This window comes from Rhinolophus sinicus, linkage group LG03 (genome assembly GCF_036562045.2).
Source record: "Rhinolophus sinicus isolate RSC01 linkage group LG03, ASM3656204v1, whole genome shotgun sequence".
Classification (NCBI taxonomy): Eukaryota; Metazoa; Chordata; class Mammalia; order Chiroptera; family Rhinolophidae; genus Rhinolophus; species Rhinolophus sinicus.
Genome location: NC_133753.1, coordinates 149,780,716 through 149,798,285, shown reverse-complemented (window position 1 = coordinate 149,798,285; position 17,570 = coordinate 149,780,716). Strand labels below are relative to the sequence as shown.

Sequence of the window (17,570 nt, the reverse complement as noted above, 5' to 3'; positions counted from 1 at the left end):
TGCCAGAAGACTTGCTGCCTAAATCTTTGGCAAACAGTCTTTAATGTAAATAATTACTCTGTGAGTCAAACAAAAAAGTATGATGATATTTTTTGCATACTTTTTAAGCTATACCTTATCAGTTCATAGCTCTGTCAGTTACACTGCTCAAGGCTATTTCTTTAGTGAATGCTTTCTTCTGTGCCATAAATATATTGGGATTTGGTTTTGTTTGTAGCCAAATGCCACACTGGTCGTAAATGCTGTCATCTCCATAACATGATGGCATTCACGATTTAGATCTCTCTACATCATGTACCCTTGTATTTCATTTGACAAAGTGACAGTTCTCATGATTAACTCTTGATAGCATTCTTTGACATAGTTTGGTATCATCTTCAGTCTTAAGATAATTAAATGTGAGCTTAGTGCCCTGCCTCTTCTAGAGAACAGCGTATGATCAATGGCATATTTTATTATATGAATGCTTCAAGAGCAAAGTGATCAGCATAAAATTAGTCATATAATGGATTTTTATTATCTTTGAAGCCTACTACATTGGGAAAGTACACTCAATCAGGTGTTTATATTTGGCTACTGCTCTGGATCACTGCTATATACATGAGAGGGTTATACATAAGTGGCTGAAAAACACTGGCTCTATTATACCACACAATTACTAATGAAAAAGGAAATCACACAGGATGCCATCTACTTTGATGTAATGGTCATACAACAACCAGTGAAATCTTAGTTGAACTCAAACTTGTCAACTGTTAACATAAAGTCACTGAATACAGTACAGAGAGCGTAAGGCTAATTCTGTGTGTGTGTGTGTGTGTGTGTGTGTGTATTAAATCTTTATATACTTGGTCATTTTAGAGAAAATGTCACGTTATTCCTAATATTCTTGTAAGGAATCCAGTTTCACACTAAAGGCAGGGCAAAATCCAGACAAAAGTCATCACATATTATAGACAAAAAGAAAATAAACTGGTGACAAATGAGAAAGCTGCTGGACTCCTTAACATATGTGTATGTGCTTATGAAACAATTATCTTACCTCCTTATTTTACAAAAACATGCAGTCTTAAGTTTTGGAAGGACTAAGTAAGATACACCATAGTCTGTAACTCTACTGCAATCTATTGATAAAAGAGGCTAGGAGGTGTTACATACAAATATTTACTGCATGGGAAAGAATTCTGTATCTTGAAAGTATTTAATAAATGTCAACAAAATGAAAGTATTTAATAAATGTCAACAAAATGCCCAAGAATAGAAAATCCTTCTATGAGTACTGAGGCAATGGTATATATACAATCATATTTTATTTCTGTGCTAGCACCATACTATGAAATTTATTGTATTTGTTTCTTCTCTTCTACATAGGCTAATAAAGGTCAACTCATCAACTCATGACAGCTCAAAGAAATGTTAATACTGTTCTGTTCTAACCTTTGGATAACATTTTCAACCTTCAGACAATTCATGTATCAGCTGCTTGACACATCTTAATTTTTTAACTAGTTAAAAATGGCTGGATTTTAAGCAATCAAAAACATACACAAATGGGATATTCTGTAATTCCTTAGCAATATGTTAACTTCACAGAATAATTAAAAATCAGGACACTTGGTATTCTTTAAATGGTGCCTTAATTACCAAATTATTATTTTTAAAAACTTTTATTTATTTTAAGTATGTTTTTCCAGGACCCATCAGCTCCAAGTCAAGCAGTTGTTTCAATCTAGTTGTGGAGGGCGCAGCTCACAGTGGCCCAGGTGGGGTCCGAACCAGCAACCATGTTGTTAAGAGCACTGTGCTCTAACCAACTGAACTAACCGCCACCCTATTATTTTTTTAAACAAGGTATTAAGCAGGTTCTGAAATCACCTTACTTTATTTTTCTTTACTTTGGTTACTTACAAAAAATGTACCATATTCCATCTATTAGAAATTGTTCCTTTGTGTAAAAATATCACACAAAGAATGACTTTCTTTACTGAAATGACTTCCTTACATGAAAATGAGAGAATACAACAATGTCAAAGAGCTCAAGTGAAGATGAAGAAAAATAGAATAGTTTTGTGAAATAATGAGTACGAAGGCACAGTGCTGGTCAAAAGGCTTTGCTCATCTATCGTACTGTAAAAAGGAACTACCTGGAGCTTTCTGATGGTAACATTTAAAGGACTCAAGGACAGAAACCTTGTAGCACTTTTAATTGAGATTTTGCCTGATGTTTCTCCCAACAAAACTTGAAGGCTGCCTCCACTTACACAAAACAGAAAGAACAGAGACAGATATTCTACTTATTATGCTATTTTAAACTCAAATGTAAAACATACAATTCTTACACTTAATTTTTAGAAGGTGTACCTTTGGTACAATACTTAAGGAACGGAAAGGGATGACAGCTTGGTGAGACACTGTCATGTAACGGGCACGGAGGTAACCTGGAAAGCACAAGCTCCATCTAGGGGCAGCCCGCTCAGCCTCAGCTGGTTGCACTGAAGGTAGGAATAAAGACCCAGCACTGCCGTATCTTGTGTTTTATTCTGAGGAAAGGGAGACTGGTGTGTGTGTTTTTTTTAAGTAAAAACATCTTGATTTTAAATGGTGGCAACAAATTAAAAATATTTTTAAAAACCACATTATAAATACCAGTAATATACGATGAGCTATTCTATACTGCATGTGTGGAAAGGAGGACAAGCAGAATAGTATACATCGTTTCAGTCTTCGCTCCCCTCACTTTTCAATTTGTGGAGTGTGAAAGGAAACGGGGAAGGGGAGATAGGGGAGGTACTATATTCAAAAAGGCAGACTAATATCATTCAGGGAATGACAATGACCAGAAAGAGCAGTAGGGGAAAGGTGAGACAGACAGGTAAAATAGGAGGCAACTCTGATTCTTCAAACCCATCCTTCCATCAGTAACGGTATCAGCCTTGCTGGAATCCGAGTCACAGCGGGCAAAGAAACGTTTTTATCTTGTATGATACATTTGCTTTAAAAAGGGAAAACAAACAGTGTGCTAATTTGTCAATAAAATTATATATATTCGCTTTTACCTTTAAAATGAACACATTAAATTATCAAATACAGTTAAAGTTTTAAATGAGAATATTTACCTATTGGATTAAAAACGTGCATTTGCATGTCTGTAGGAAGTTTTTTTTCCTTTATATGGATATTTTCCATCTTTCGATCAGTAGTATTATTCAGTGTTATTTGTATAGAGACCATCTTATCACCAAAAACGCAAGACTGTCTTGGAAAGAAATAATGGGCAGCTAGTCCTTTTCCACTCATTCGATGAAGCAGCACATGAGATTTCATTGGTACAAAGAGAGGAGTATTGACCTATAGCACATTGGTAAAAAGAAAAAATTGAATTAGTGAACATAGTTATTAATTCTCTTAGAAAATATGCAGAAGTTTATGACATTTAACTCCTGTTTTCCCTCAAGTATCACAAAAACCACAATAACCAATATTAACAGGACACGACACACAGATATTAAGTTCGAAATTATATAAAAATGTAAAGTAAATGCCTTCAAAACAGTATAAAAACTTTTCTGTACTCTGCAGGCACATATGAAAATATTTTGAAGAAACATATATCTAATAAGAGAATAATCTGTTATATATATGCACTTTTTAAAAGTCTATAAACTTTGTTCGCTTTTTTCCTATGTACACTATATTTGGACATCTTGCTGATTTTCTTATTAGTTTTAATAATTTGTCAGTTGATTTTCTTGGGCTTTTGAACGATAAGATAGTTCCATCTGCCAATAATGAACATCTGGTACCTTCATTTCCAATTGTGACCCCCTGACTTCTTTCACCTTGAGTTTCTTTCACGGTAAACTGCAGATATGATCTCTTCTAAGGTTGTTTATTCCTTTGCTTTAATGATTAAAAAGATCGTCCCTCCTTTGAGATCAGGTAACAATTCACTTACATTTTTTTCTAGAGCTATCATGGTTCCAATTTTTTAATTCATGCGGAACTAATTTAGTTATATTGACTCCATATTTATTCTTCTCTAAGTACTTAACTAGTACTCTGTGCGTGATTTAATGTTAGCCTTTCCTCAATACTCTGTAAATGCAAACATTCTAATTATTTATGTACATGGAGACACTTTTGGGCATTGATTGGGTTGTTAATCTAGTACCACACTGTTTTATTTCTTATAGGCCTACAATATGATTCAATTATTTGGCAAAGCAAAACAGTCCTCATTCCATCCCCCTGCCTCCCAGCCAGTATTTTCTTGGCTAATCATGTGCTTTTCCTTCCATTGAACTTCAGACTCTTTTAGTAAAATTCTCCCCTCAATCTCGAGTAGAATCAGAGGCAGCATATTAAATGAAGAAACACAGTGCATTCTAAAATCATGTGGTAGCTATCTCTCCTCTAAAAGCATTGCATGTGGCTTGACCTGATTATGGGCAAGGCTTTTCTAATCAATTTGTAATCAAATAGACATAATCAAGATACTTTCCCTTAACATTGTGCTCTCCCAAACTAGGTTTTCTATTATAATTGTGAGAGCACATACTAATCTATTCAACATGTTCACTATGACACTGATACATGACATTAAACACTTATTAACAATTTAAATTCATCAACAAAAATCCAAGAGTTAAACATCATATATACAAAATGATAAACAGTATCTTCTAAGCATCATTAAAGTATAGTATTCCTTCTCCAAAAGCTCAACTTATAAGGGTAGGCAATTTAAAATTATCATCTTAAAGTGTATGTAAGAATTTATTTGTAAAATATAATAAATAGCTGGGTAAATTTTAAATTTTGTCTATATAAAGTAATGGAGCAACTGGTCTATGCATCCTACTTTGGCCTTTTGATGATGGTAACAACAGTTTAGCATGTTAAGCTTTCAAAGCACTTTCACTTCTAAACTTAGGTTGTTTTCCTTGTATAAAAATAATTTTCCAAACTCTTCTGTTTCAATGCTCACACTAAGTTCTACTTCCTTTACAAATCCTGGGGGTTTATTAGCATAACCCAAGACAGCAATCCTTAGCAATGAGCATTCATTCAAAGATACAGCGGGCATCATAAAGATAAGCAAACAGACACAGAACGTGTGTGAGAGTTTATGTAAGCACAGATACATATTACATGTACAGATTTACACAGCAAAACCTTTTCCATAAAGTCCCATGTCGCTGAGGCTGACAAACAATTTTAAACACAAGCCCTGAAATGGATAATTATATGTCTCTGTATCTTATATGTATTCCTTTAATTAGATGATAAGCATACTGGCGAGAGTAATCGCATCTTAGGTTTTTCTTCATTGTTCAAGAGATACAGTTTTCATTAAATCCTTGTTGATGTAGCCAGTTTTACCTCTATGAAAACTCATAAAAGCTAGGGCCGCATATAATATGAGGAAGTAAAGTTGAAAGTTAGAGAGAAAGAAAGTGTAGAGTAAGAAAAGCAGGACAGAAGCAGGGGTTGGGTTTACCAGCAGCCAGCAATCCAAATATCACAAAAGGTGCTTAGAAGGCATCAACATGTCTTAGCTGATTTATTAATTCTCTTTCTCAATCTAACTGTGGGTCATATGGTCCAAATATGTTTTTCTACCTTGTCTCAAAATTCTGCATTTTTATTATAATAGTTAAAAAGATGTTATATACAAATGAGTTTTATGACACAGAAGAATAAGAATTCAAAATGTTTCAGGATTGCTTTCATCTGGTTCAGACAAGGGTTGGGTCTTTTGAGGGAGCTTTGTCCCCAGTGTTTTACCCTGTAATGGTTATGTATGGGACTGTCTGCTCAACACACCCTACCATCTTCTAGGAATCCTACCACATTCAGCTCTTGATGAAGCTGGCACCTTCTCATGCCACTTCAGGACCTGGCCCCAGTTAACTTGTTCAGAAATGGACACATGGCCCAAGGAGTTCCTTTCCTGGGATTTACAGATTTGGGATCTGGGAAGTTGAACCAATCTCTCTCAAGTGGCTAAAATTCTGAGATTTGAAACTCTAATGTCGGTGGCCATATTCCTGACATATTGTTCAGCCAAACATAAAGCAAATTTCAAAGAAAAGCACAGATGAAAGAAAGAGACCTGCTGGTATATTTGGTTTGTATATGGATGGTTCTTGGAAGCTGACAAAATCCTACTCTTCTTCAAGTTTGGTTTTCTGTGAAATACGTACTCGAACATTCCTTCCTGTAATTTCCCTGTTTTACTTAAGCTAGTTCAAATTGGGTTTCTGTAGTTTAATTCCCCCACCCAACTACTGATCTGGATTAGTCACATTTCAGGACACTAACTGGGGGAGCAGGGAATAAACTTACAATGGGAGAATGTGCTCTCATGCTCCTTTTTCTTAAAGCCCTGGTAGATATGGAATGGTGAGGTCAGAGACTCAGGCATAGCTTCTGATTAGGTTGAACCATATAGATCTATCAATTCTGTAGGTCAGAACAATTAGTTGAATTAGCGGTTCATATGGTTCAACCTACGAGCTCGCTTTGGTTCCAGGTTACTTAGACCTACCATCTATAAGAAAGAGGAGCCCTTGATGTGACTATCCTAGCTCACAGGCGGTCCACACTGGGGTTAGAGAGCAAAGCCTGTGTTCATAATAAAGTACCACTTTGCCTTTCTTTGTTCTGATCCAATGTCTCCCATGGGCATCTTGGAATGTTGGTCTTGTCCAAGAATCAGGTATTCTTGGGCTCCCTGTCCAATAAGAGCAACACTATTTCAAATACAAAGTACTAATCCTTAATTTATTAATTCACTTCCAACTAACATTTATTAAGTTGTACAAACCACTGTATGAAGGACTGTGTACAGAGACAAAGTTGTATTATATCTTCCCTCTGTTCAAAACCTTCCAATGGCTCCCAATTTCACTGAAAGTAAAAGCCAAAAATTCTTATAAAGGCCTGTAAGGCCCCATATGGCCTGGCCCCCTGTGTTTCTTTAACTTCATTTCCTATTACGCTTAAACCCATGACTGACTCCACTCCAGCCACCCTCACTTCCTTGCTGTTCTTTGCACACACCAGTAGTGCTTCTACCACAGGCCCTTGGCACTGGTTCCCTCTTTCTTGTGTGTACTTTCTGCAGATATTCCAGATACTCCAGTTTTGATATATCTTTGCTCAAATGTTACCTTTTCGATAAGGCTTAACCCATTTGCATCTCTTCCTTTTTCTGTTTCCATAGCCACTAATACCTTCACTAACACTATGTGTGTGTGTGTGTGTATATATATATATATATATATATATATATATATATATATATATATATATATATGCATATATACATATACAAACATATATAATATGTAAGTTTTCTTATTTATTATGTGTATTTTCTGTCTCCCCATTTATTCTCCATTTTTATGTTCAATGTATAAAACATAATTTTATCCACTTTCAGAACTCAAAGCACAATTTTACTATTTTAAATGATTATAGAGATTTATAGATAATATACCTCTAGTGTTGGTCATAACTATATTAGATGCTGAGTGCTCAATTATAACACTGTTCCTAAAAATATTACAGTCTTAAGGAGCACATTGTGGTGATAAGTGGAGATTATCAATATTAACATTTGTTGGTTTTAGGATATGACTTGACTACAAATTTTCTATTATATGTAATTGTATGCAAATGAAAAAATACCATATTTCTTGAAGACACACACAAATAAAAACATTAACTAGAAGGACTTCTATGATATAAACACAAATTTTTAAAATATCCAGTTTTAGGTATCAGCATTAAATATTAAAACCTGCATAAATGGGACAGTAAGAAAGACAATATTTGAGAACATCCCTTTTAAGTATTTAACACTACTGTTCAAAGAATTAAAAATCTAGCTGCATTATAAACAAATGATATGGGCTATCCTCTCTCTGACTCTTGAGGAGGTAATTAGTTCAGTAACTGTAATAACTCCAAAATAAAAAGCCTCGTTCTGGAGTTAACAGAACAAAAAGCATCAAGTAACAATGAGATAATCCTCTACAAATCTTTACACAGCATATGTTTAAATAATAAAAGTCGTTTGTGTACCTTTCGATGGTTTATGAAAATAACCAATCAATTCTGCAGACACAACATTATTTCTAAAGGAAATCTATGTGACTCATGATGCCTGTAGATACACAGAGACAAACCACACATATTTTATCAGTTTATTACAGTAAGCAAATAAGCGTGGAATGAGAGTGCACATAACTGTCTACTTAGCGCTTACTGAAACATTTATAAGAGCTGTTATCGCCCTAATAACAGACAGACAGCGTGCAATTTTAGAGGAGAAAAGCTTCATATTTTTTAACACTTCACTAAAAAGTAACTGAAGAGTGTAAAATGAAAAATACTCTGTGCAGTTAGCTGGTAATGGACCATATTATCAACTCAAGTTAGATTTATAGGATACAAACTAGTCACTAATAGTTATTTTATGACATAGCATGTCTGCTTTTTTGAGATTATTAAGATTAAAGTTGTAAAACTTCTTTTGAAGATAGCTGTTCAAAATGATTGAATTATAAAATTTAAATGAGAATTGAAAAATAAAACATGGAATATCAAGTAGGTGCCTAAGAATAAACCTTGTTCAACATCTGCATTACTATTTCAAAGATGACATTTCCATGTAAAGCTTTATGAAAACAATGTTTTCCAGCCTTTTATGCTTTAATCCACAGTTAGTCACTTAATCATTTTAAAGTATTATCAATCTATTCTGTTTTGAGGCTTCAAAAATATAAAGAACTGCAGTATATAAAATGCTCTCTTTGTATCTAGTTTTGTTTGGCTTATTTTACAGCATATCTGTTTAGATATATAGTTTATAAAAATGATAAGAAAATAGTTGTAAACAGAGATAGAGTTTCTTTAAAATTAGTTAATTTTTAAACCAATATATGTCTCAACTGATAGAGTTGTAATACAGAAAGCTACAGTATTGCCTTATTTACCCAGTAAACTGGAGAGGTTTTTTTTGTTTTGTTTTCACCTTTACTCCACAGTATTGAGCCTAGTACTTAGTGTGGATTAAAACAAGCAAAGAGCAAATATGCTTAATTCTTAGCTATAACTATACACATAGACTGAAAGAAGTATATTTCAATGTTCCATCAAGTATTACTTTAAATAAATGGTTTATAATCCTAAAGATAACTTCTTCCTTATATAAGTAAATTTAGGTATTCTAGAGAGCAATTGTGCTGATTCTTCGTATTTTAGTAATCAGTATATATTATGAGAAATGCGACACTTTTTCACCTCTTGGTAATTATATATTATAAAAATATATTTGCAGAAAGATCTGAATACATTAGCAACAAACATTTAATAAGTATCTTACTTCATGCATGGTGTTAAGCAGGTGCCAGCAAAGTACACCTGTGGACCTCATCCACTACCTGTGTCTATAAAGCCTCTGGGCTAAGAATGGTGTTTACATTTTTAAATGGTTGGGAAAAAAATCAAAAGAAAAAGTAACATTTTTGTGACACTAAAATGATATGAAATTCAAATTTCAATGTCCACAAATAAAGTTTTATTGGAACACAGCTACACTGATTCATTCATATATTATCTATGGCTGCCTTGGTACTACAATGGCAAATCTGAATGGCTGCGGCCTGCAAAGCTGAAAATATTTACTGTCTGGCCCTTAACAAAATTTGCTGACCCCTTGGTATGGGATGTATTCTATTTATACTGGTGTTGAGATGAGGAGGAAATTACTTTATCATAATATTCTATTTTTTCCCAATCTGAAATATAACTCTGTAAGCTTCGCCGTCAATATATTTAATGCTTCTTATAAATCTGAAATCTAGAATAATGCAGATATATTTTTATTTCCCACTTCCATGAAGAAATATTTCCAGAACCACGGATACAGATATGTTATACTATTCTTAGATATATTCTACTATTCTTTTTTATGTATTTTTTTCTGACTTTTGGCTTAAGGGTGCTAATAAAAACAAAACTGAGTCTGGTTTTCAAAGTGTTTCCGAGAAAGGTTCCAATAATTATTTACAACAAATTTCATTAGAACCAGAACATTTACATAAGCATAAAACAATTGTGTTATTTGATAGATATGATTGATAATCATTTGATGTTAGTAGTTCTAATGCTTTCCCACTAACAATTATAAATGACATGAAAACGAAAATGTTGGTGACCTCTTCCATTGTAACCAAGTTCAGAATCGTGGCAAAATCATTGACATCCTCATTTTCCTCCAACAATTAGTTGACAAGTTCGGTGTCTCCTGTAATTATTTACTTCTTTTCTACCACCTACCACCAGCTTAGTGCAGGTCGTCCTTGACACTGAAAATGTTTATAAAGTTTTTTCTTTCAAATTGTAAAAGTGGTGCATGTTTATTGAAAATGATTTCAAACCGTATGGCAATATAAGTAAAATCCCCTTCAGGTTTAATTAACCATAATTAACCATTTGGTGTCCCTCCCAATCTTTTGTTCTCCTCTTACTTCTGCTTGCCCACTCAATTTGGTCTCCTGTCTGTAGATTCCTCATGCCTCAATCTGTACCACAGACGCCTGCAAAAACGTGCTGGGCTTTGAAGCCAGGCAGATTTGCGCTGAAACTCTGGCTCTGGTTACTGATCCTGACACTAGAAAAGTTACTCAGACACTAGGGACCTCAATTTTCACATCTGTGAAATGGTGAAAGTACCACCTATGTTTCAGCGTTAGTGTCAACCTAGGAAAAACATAAAAAGAAAATGTGATAGGTACAAGGGAGTAAGATAACATTTCAGAGTTTCTCCCAGGATGACGGTAGGCTGGAGAGATTACATGTGAGATGACAAGATAGTCACTGAATGTGGGTGACTGATTAAGATATCCCAAGATGAGAATGACAAAAAGGGAAAGAGTATAGCAAAATGGAACGGGCCTTGTAACAAAAATAGATATGACGATGAAAAGGGAATGGCCTATAAACAACATTTGGGAGCTTCATATAAACAATCTTGTTGGTAACAATGATTTTGTCAAAGACAGAATTATAGAGCATTGTGAGTCAGGTCATGCTGCGAACATTTCCTATAGGACAGCAAGATCCAAATGGAGAGTCTGAGAAAACCTATGCTATGGTAACAGTACTTTAAAAAAGTACGTGAGGGAGGGAATTGGTAGCTCTTCAACACAGTTCACAGATGGGACCACTGTACCTAACAACTGCCCATGCTGTTTGCATTTAAAGGAAATGTTAAGTTCAGGGACGGAGGGATATGGATCTCATCTAGATGAAGTCCTAGAGGAAGGAGAAGAAGTAGGTCTTAGTTTACGTACAAATTGGAAAGGCAGTTTTATTACAGCTACTTTAATTTTAAACATCAGGTTCCTATAGGGATGCTTTCCTTGAATCTGATAGAGAGGAAGAGGATCATTTTACATCATAGATGCCAGTCAGAGGTACCATAGTTGTTGAGGAATTCCTGACATAGGACGACGATGGGGAAATGGGTCCTTTGAGACCTTAAGAATACACACACACATATGCACATGCGTGTGTATACACACACAATTTCTGATTTGTGTATAGTATTTTAAATTCTTCAGTGACAGGGAAGGGATGGGGAGAACGTGATTTACCACACAGCAACATTAGAGTCTTTGGAATCCATGTCTGTGGTAACAAAGCCTTCTGATGACCCAGTTTTCTTTTCATTAAAGTCACCCGAGTATGAATTTTTCTAGGTGCTTGTACTTCGGCAAGGGCCCATGTATTTCTCAGGCTGTATGTATTTTTGACACACGGAACATTTTTCTTCAGAAGCAAGAAAGGCTATGACATCCTTCTTGTCATACAGAGTTAGGGTTGGCAGTAGTATGAAAGAAAACACTAAATTTTAAGTTAGAGGAATTCAAGTTATTTGATGAAAAGAAAATCATTTAATTCTCTTGAACCTGAATTTGTAAAATAAAGGGTAATTCATAGGATTGTTTACATGGATTCAGTAAGATACTGCATATGAAAGTATTCTGTTGATGAAAGTACTTTCCTTTCATTATTATTAAAGACATTTATTAGCATAAGTGAAAAAACAGTGGCAGAAGACAGGATTCAATATTTTTAAGCATCATTTCTGTAAAGCAATTAAGCTATAATTCTATTTTAAATAAACAAAAAATGTTCCTTAATGGTCAGTAATACAAGAAGCTGGGGAAATTTTTTTCTCTCCTTCAGAGAACTGAACAGGAAGTGGGAAGAACAAGCATTTATGATTTCTTTCCAAAGATGAATAACTGAGGAAAGTTTTTTAAATATGATTTTAATTATGAATCAGTATCCTTAGTCAATAGAAAAACTTTCAAAAGCAAATCAATACAATGAGATTAGTATTGTCTTTAAAATATCAGTTAATAAACCAGACACCTGAAAGTGGATTTGAAGTGATAATTTCATAAGCACACAACACAAAGCAAAGGAATCTCAGGAAAAGTCTGAATGCCATAACATCACAGGAAAACTACAAAGCTTTGAGATATTTTATATTTCTTTACTTTATCAGGATTACAGTTAATAAAACCTCTACCATCTACATATCTATCTTCAATAATGAAATTACAGAATCCCACTTTTACACCAGTTACAAGGAATTAATTCTTAGTATTTGGACATGTTGAAAAGAACAATGAAGAGCATCACTTAAAAAAAAAAAGTAATGAATGTAACCGGAGGCAGCTGGATGTGGCACTAGACTATCCATGTCACGAGACCTGGGTTATAGTTTCAAATCAACCACACATTAGAGAGACCTCAGCTAAATCCCAACCTCACTTAGCTTCTGTTTTTCTCTTCTGTAAAATGGGGCTAATTATACATATCCTGTCTGTTTCCCTGAGTTGTGAAACTGATTTTTAAACTGTTCAATAAAGGGCATTATTGGGATTATTAGTAAATTGAGTTTTCAGTCAATGCTAAAAACACCAATCTGTCAGATGTCATAGGATCATGAGGTTAAAAGTACATATCAAAAAGCCGAATCATCACTGGAGAAGGGCTTTAAAAACAATATTGCTGTATTTATTGATAGTACCATCCAAAGGCCTTTAAAAAAAGCAATCCCTTCCCCCATGTCCTTTTCCCCCTCTGTTAGTTGCGGACGAAGAGGACTGTTCTCTAAAAGGTTTCTAAATGATGTTGATGTTAAAAAATATAGTATCACCATTTAACAGCCTTTTAAAGAGCAGTCCCTAGTATGGTCTTTGTTAACAACTGAAGGAGGAAGGGACTATTTTTTCAAAGGCTTTTAGAGGATGTTGTTAAAAGAATATATAGTGACATCATTTAAAAGCCTTTTAAATAATAGTTCTCCTTCCCTCCCAATTGTAATGTCCTTGGCTTTCATTTATTTTGTACGACAAGATGAAAATGGACATGCCAACATATTATTGGCTATGGCAGGCATTTGTTGGATGGAAAATGATGTATTGCTTTTTAAAAGGTCGGTGTCCAGAAATAAATCCAACTCTTCAAGAACATAGTACCACTTCTATACAGGATATTGCCCACTCACCCCCACTCACCTTCTCATTTTGCTTGTTTTCTCTAAGAGTTTACTGAACACGCTACCACACAAACAGGAAAGGACTACCAGCTAAGTCATACCAAGATTTCCTGCGGCATGAATGTAGTCCTACCATCCACTGCTACTTGAGTTAACTCTCCATCCAATTAATGGCAAAATCTAACTTTTAGCTCCTAGTCTACTGTCTTGACTGGACTATTTCTGCCCACTATTCCTCTAATTTAGACTCCCCCCAACAACTAGGAGACAGCAATGGGCACTTAGGGTTCCTCTCCATACAGACTTAGCTCCCAGGGAACGGAAACGTCAAGTCAACCATTTGGTTTAAAGCATAGTCTGATAGCCAGTATGCTTTGAGACAGGTGAGCTTTGCCTTTCACATGACACCAAAGAGAAAAGCATTATGCCCAGGGATATACAATCACAGGACAGGAAATAATTTTCTATCTCTTCTTGTGCTGGGTCTTTTCACAAAGTGTCATTTCATTTTAAGAACAGGAACTCCTAGATCTACAACACTTTGATGAAAAAATAAACCTTTTAAAAAAATCTAAAAGTACAGCCTTCCAAACACACTATATTCTAATTTTAAATTTTAGTGCATCCCTTACGTTTTGCCAATCTTGCACACTGCTCTCACTGGCTAAGTTCTATGATCTACTTAAATCATAGTAAATCATTATTTACTTACGATTTACTATAATAAATCCAATGACTTAGCTTAAACATCAAATACTACCTATAATACAATACGCAGCTCAAGCCCCCATTTGTCCATTCAACTCTTCCCGACCCTACTACAGTCCATAATGAAGTTAGTCACATTCCATTTTGACATTTCTTATAATTTAATTTTCGTATTATTCTTTCACTTTATATCACATTATTGTTTTACTTTATTCTTATGCATCATGTAAGTAACAAAGTGCTAAGCCTGGAGAATAATTTCTTTGCAAGTTTTTGCATGATTTTAAAAAATACAAATAAATTTTGAATTCTCTGTTGCCTCAACAGCACAAGTTAGTTATTTATGCCTATAATTATATTTGATGGTAAATACTTAAATATTTTAAAGCCTCCACATAAAAATTCATGTCATTTGAGATTTGTTTCCATAATCTACCGCGATAAGTCAATGTTTCACTGAGAAATGCTATTATAATTCTGATTCTAATGGTAAATGTACACTGATATTTTGAATAAAAATTCTGACTTAAAAAAAGCATCAAAAAGATAGCATTAGAAAGATATAAATAATTAGATTTGTAATCTGATTGATTTGAAAAGGTCCAATTTCTCTAAGTCTTTAGTCAGAGGGGTTCTGACTAAAGTAGAACTGCCTGCTTGGTTAGGCAGGTGGCCATAATCCCACATCAGGGCTCCCTCTGAATTCTAGGTATAGTGAGTGATCACCATGCTGCAATCAACCTCACGATCAAAGAGCATGTGGTTATGTGTGGTGCTGGGCTCTGGCTCTGGGTCAGAATGACCTCTGTATACCACGTCAACTATAGGTTAGGTCCCTGGCTTTTCTGAGGGCCCTATCCTTCCTTTCCTCTGCAATTTGATAGGTGAGGTGTGAGTATCTGACTCATCTTCCTCTCCTCACAGGTGCTATAGTTGAGGTGATACACAGAATAATGGTCTCCCAAAGGTACAGAAGTCCTGTCCCACAGAACCTATGTATGTGTAACATTGCATGGCAAGGGGGAATTAAGAGCAGATTTTGAGATGTGGGAATTTTCCTGGATTATTTGAGCGATCCAATGTAATTATACGAATCCTGTAAGTTAAAGAGCTAGGCAGGAGAGTGTCAGAGTGACGCAGTGTGAGAACAACTCAACTGGCCATTGGTGGCTTTGAAGATGGAAGGGGCCAAGAGCCAAGAAATGTGGGCAGCATCTAAAAGCTGGAAAAGGCAGGAACTAAGCCTTCAGGAGGGAACACAGCTGCGCTGACACCTTGATTTTAGCTCAGTGAGACCCATTTTGGACCTCTGACCTCTAGAACTGTAAGATAATAAATTTGCATTGTTATAAGCTGCCATGTTTGTGGTAATGTTATAGCAGCAACAGGAGACTAATACGTAAAGGTAATTTGATGTCTAGCTGAAAACTACTTTTCTGAATGCTTGTGTTGTAAAACCTGCCTGTGGAATCAATGGCATACATGTTTGCATACATCTTTCAATGGCTGATCTGTGACAGGAAGGAATAAAAAATTATGCTTTCTGTATAGTATTTCCTCATTGGACTTAAGCTTCAACTAGCATAGACATTAATGACTTTGAGTGGCTCTCAAACCTGGATAGTTATTTGTCAGACTCATTTAGAGGACTGGTTTTTAAAAAATTCACCTCCCCCAATACTCTTTCTACATTATTACTGAGCACACTGAGTCAATTTTGACCCATTTGGTTAACAGACAGGTACTGAGAACCAATGAAAAAAATAAAAGATGAACTACCTTCAAAAGGCTCCTACTAAATGTACGACATACTATCTATGATGCCCTCTTATTCCTCCATAGTTAGTATGTACTAGTCTTTTTGATAAAATGTGCAGATAGAAACATTTTGCATCAGTTCTATACAAGCAAAAGGGGATTCTCATTAGTAGTCACAGACACTTGGGTGATGGACGAGGCACAAAACAGACAAGTTTCAATGGGGAAAAAAAAGAAGGAAACAAGAAAAATATGAGAGGGTTTGGGTGGGGCAGAACAAGTAGGTGTTAAAAGATTGATAATCCTGAAGGAACTCTTAAAAATGTTAAATTTTTTTCTAGAGCCATCTTTCTCTGAGAAAAACACAATAAAAAACATTTTTTAAAAGGTTATACTGAGTTTCTGAATCTAGGTTCTTAAGCATTTTGCAACCATTCCTGTAAAGTTAATGTTATAAGTCCTGGGATAAATAATGCAGGTGTACCTATGGGTGCTTATGCATTCAAATCTCTGTGAGAAAAGCTGAACCACCAGAAATACAAGCAAATGCTGCTCAGAAAAACTCAATTCAGTCTGTGTTGGTTTGACAGAAACATATGTAGAATGGCAAAATATTTCTTGGTGGAAATTCCACATCTGTAAATCATATTACAGAAGGGATTCAGTATTATAATTCAAGATAAAAGCATTGTTCTCTGAAGATTTGTTAGTCTAGTAATTCCCTCTGCTAAAATCCTGAGACACCTTATACAAACCTTCACTGCCACTCTGTTCACCTTCTTATACACTTGTATTTATGGTTTCCATTTCCATAAGACTGTAAAATGTGCTCGAAATTCTAAACATGGGTTACTTTTTTTAATTTCCTGCAGCTCCTACCACAATATTCAGAATGTAGAAGATACTCTGTTCATGTTTAGTAACAAAAATATTCAGGTTTTTTTTTTTTTAAACTGTCCCCATAACCTCCAAAGCTTTTAATAGAAGCAAGAGAACTAGCTCCATCCATTGATAGCAAATCTGCAAAGAATGTGAAGGATATTAACCTATATTCACTATTCTACCCAAATTACTCTTGGAGATCTGATAAATTACATTCTCACCATGATATGTATGTGATTTTTATGTTTAATATGACACCTGCTCAGATCATTTCACTGCTTCTTGATATATAATGGCTCCTTTTGGTTGGTAGCTTTGAAATAAGTATTGAGCTACGTATCTATAAAAATATCCTTTTAAAAAGCACATTGATGAAAAGCATTGGAGAATACGCACAATCTGGTCAGGGATTAAAAAAGATACACGTTGATTCCCTGTGCCCATTTATCATAAGACTGGTGAGTTGATAACCTTCTCCAGATGTGCCTCATTCTTTTAAAAATTAGTTAAAAGGTATTGCTTTCTAAGGAAGAAACAGCTAAAATAAGCCAGACACTAATTTCTGAGTTTCCTTTAAACTGTTTTACTTACTCCCTGAATGTTTAAAATTAACAAGGCATTCAAACTTGTTGGG

At 34.9% G+C, this 17,570-nt stretch overlaps 1 protein-coding gene across 2 annotated transcripts in view; it reads right to left on the bottom strand.

The window, feature by feature from the left end:
- Positions 1 to 17,570, bottom strand: part of AP3B1 (adaptor related protein complex 3 subunit beta 1) — a 218,189-nt gene that overhangs the window by 28,256 nt on the left and 172,363 nt on the right. For both annotated transcript variants that reach the window (XR_012495075.1, XM_019728166.2), the window contains exon 23: positions 3,117 to 3,348. Coding sequence is in view for 1 of the 2 variants with exons in the window: in XM_019728166.2 (XP_019583725.2) it covers positions 3,117 to 3,348 (232 nt within the window). In the remaining variant the exon portion in view is untranslated. The remainder of the gene's footprint in view (positions 1 to 3,116; positions 3,349 to 17,570) is intronic.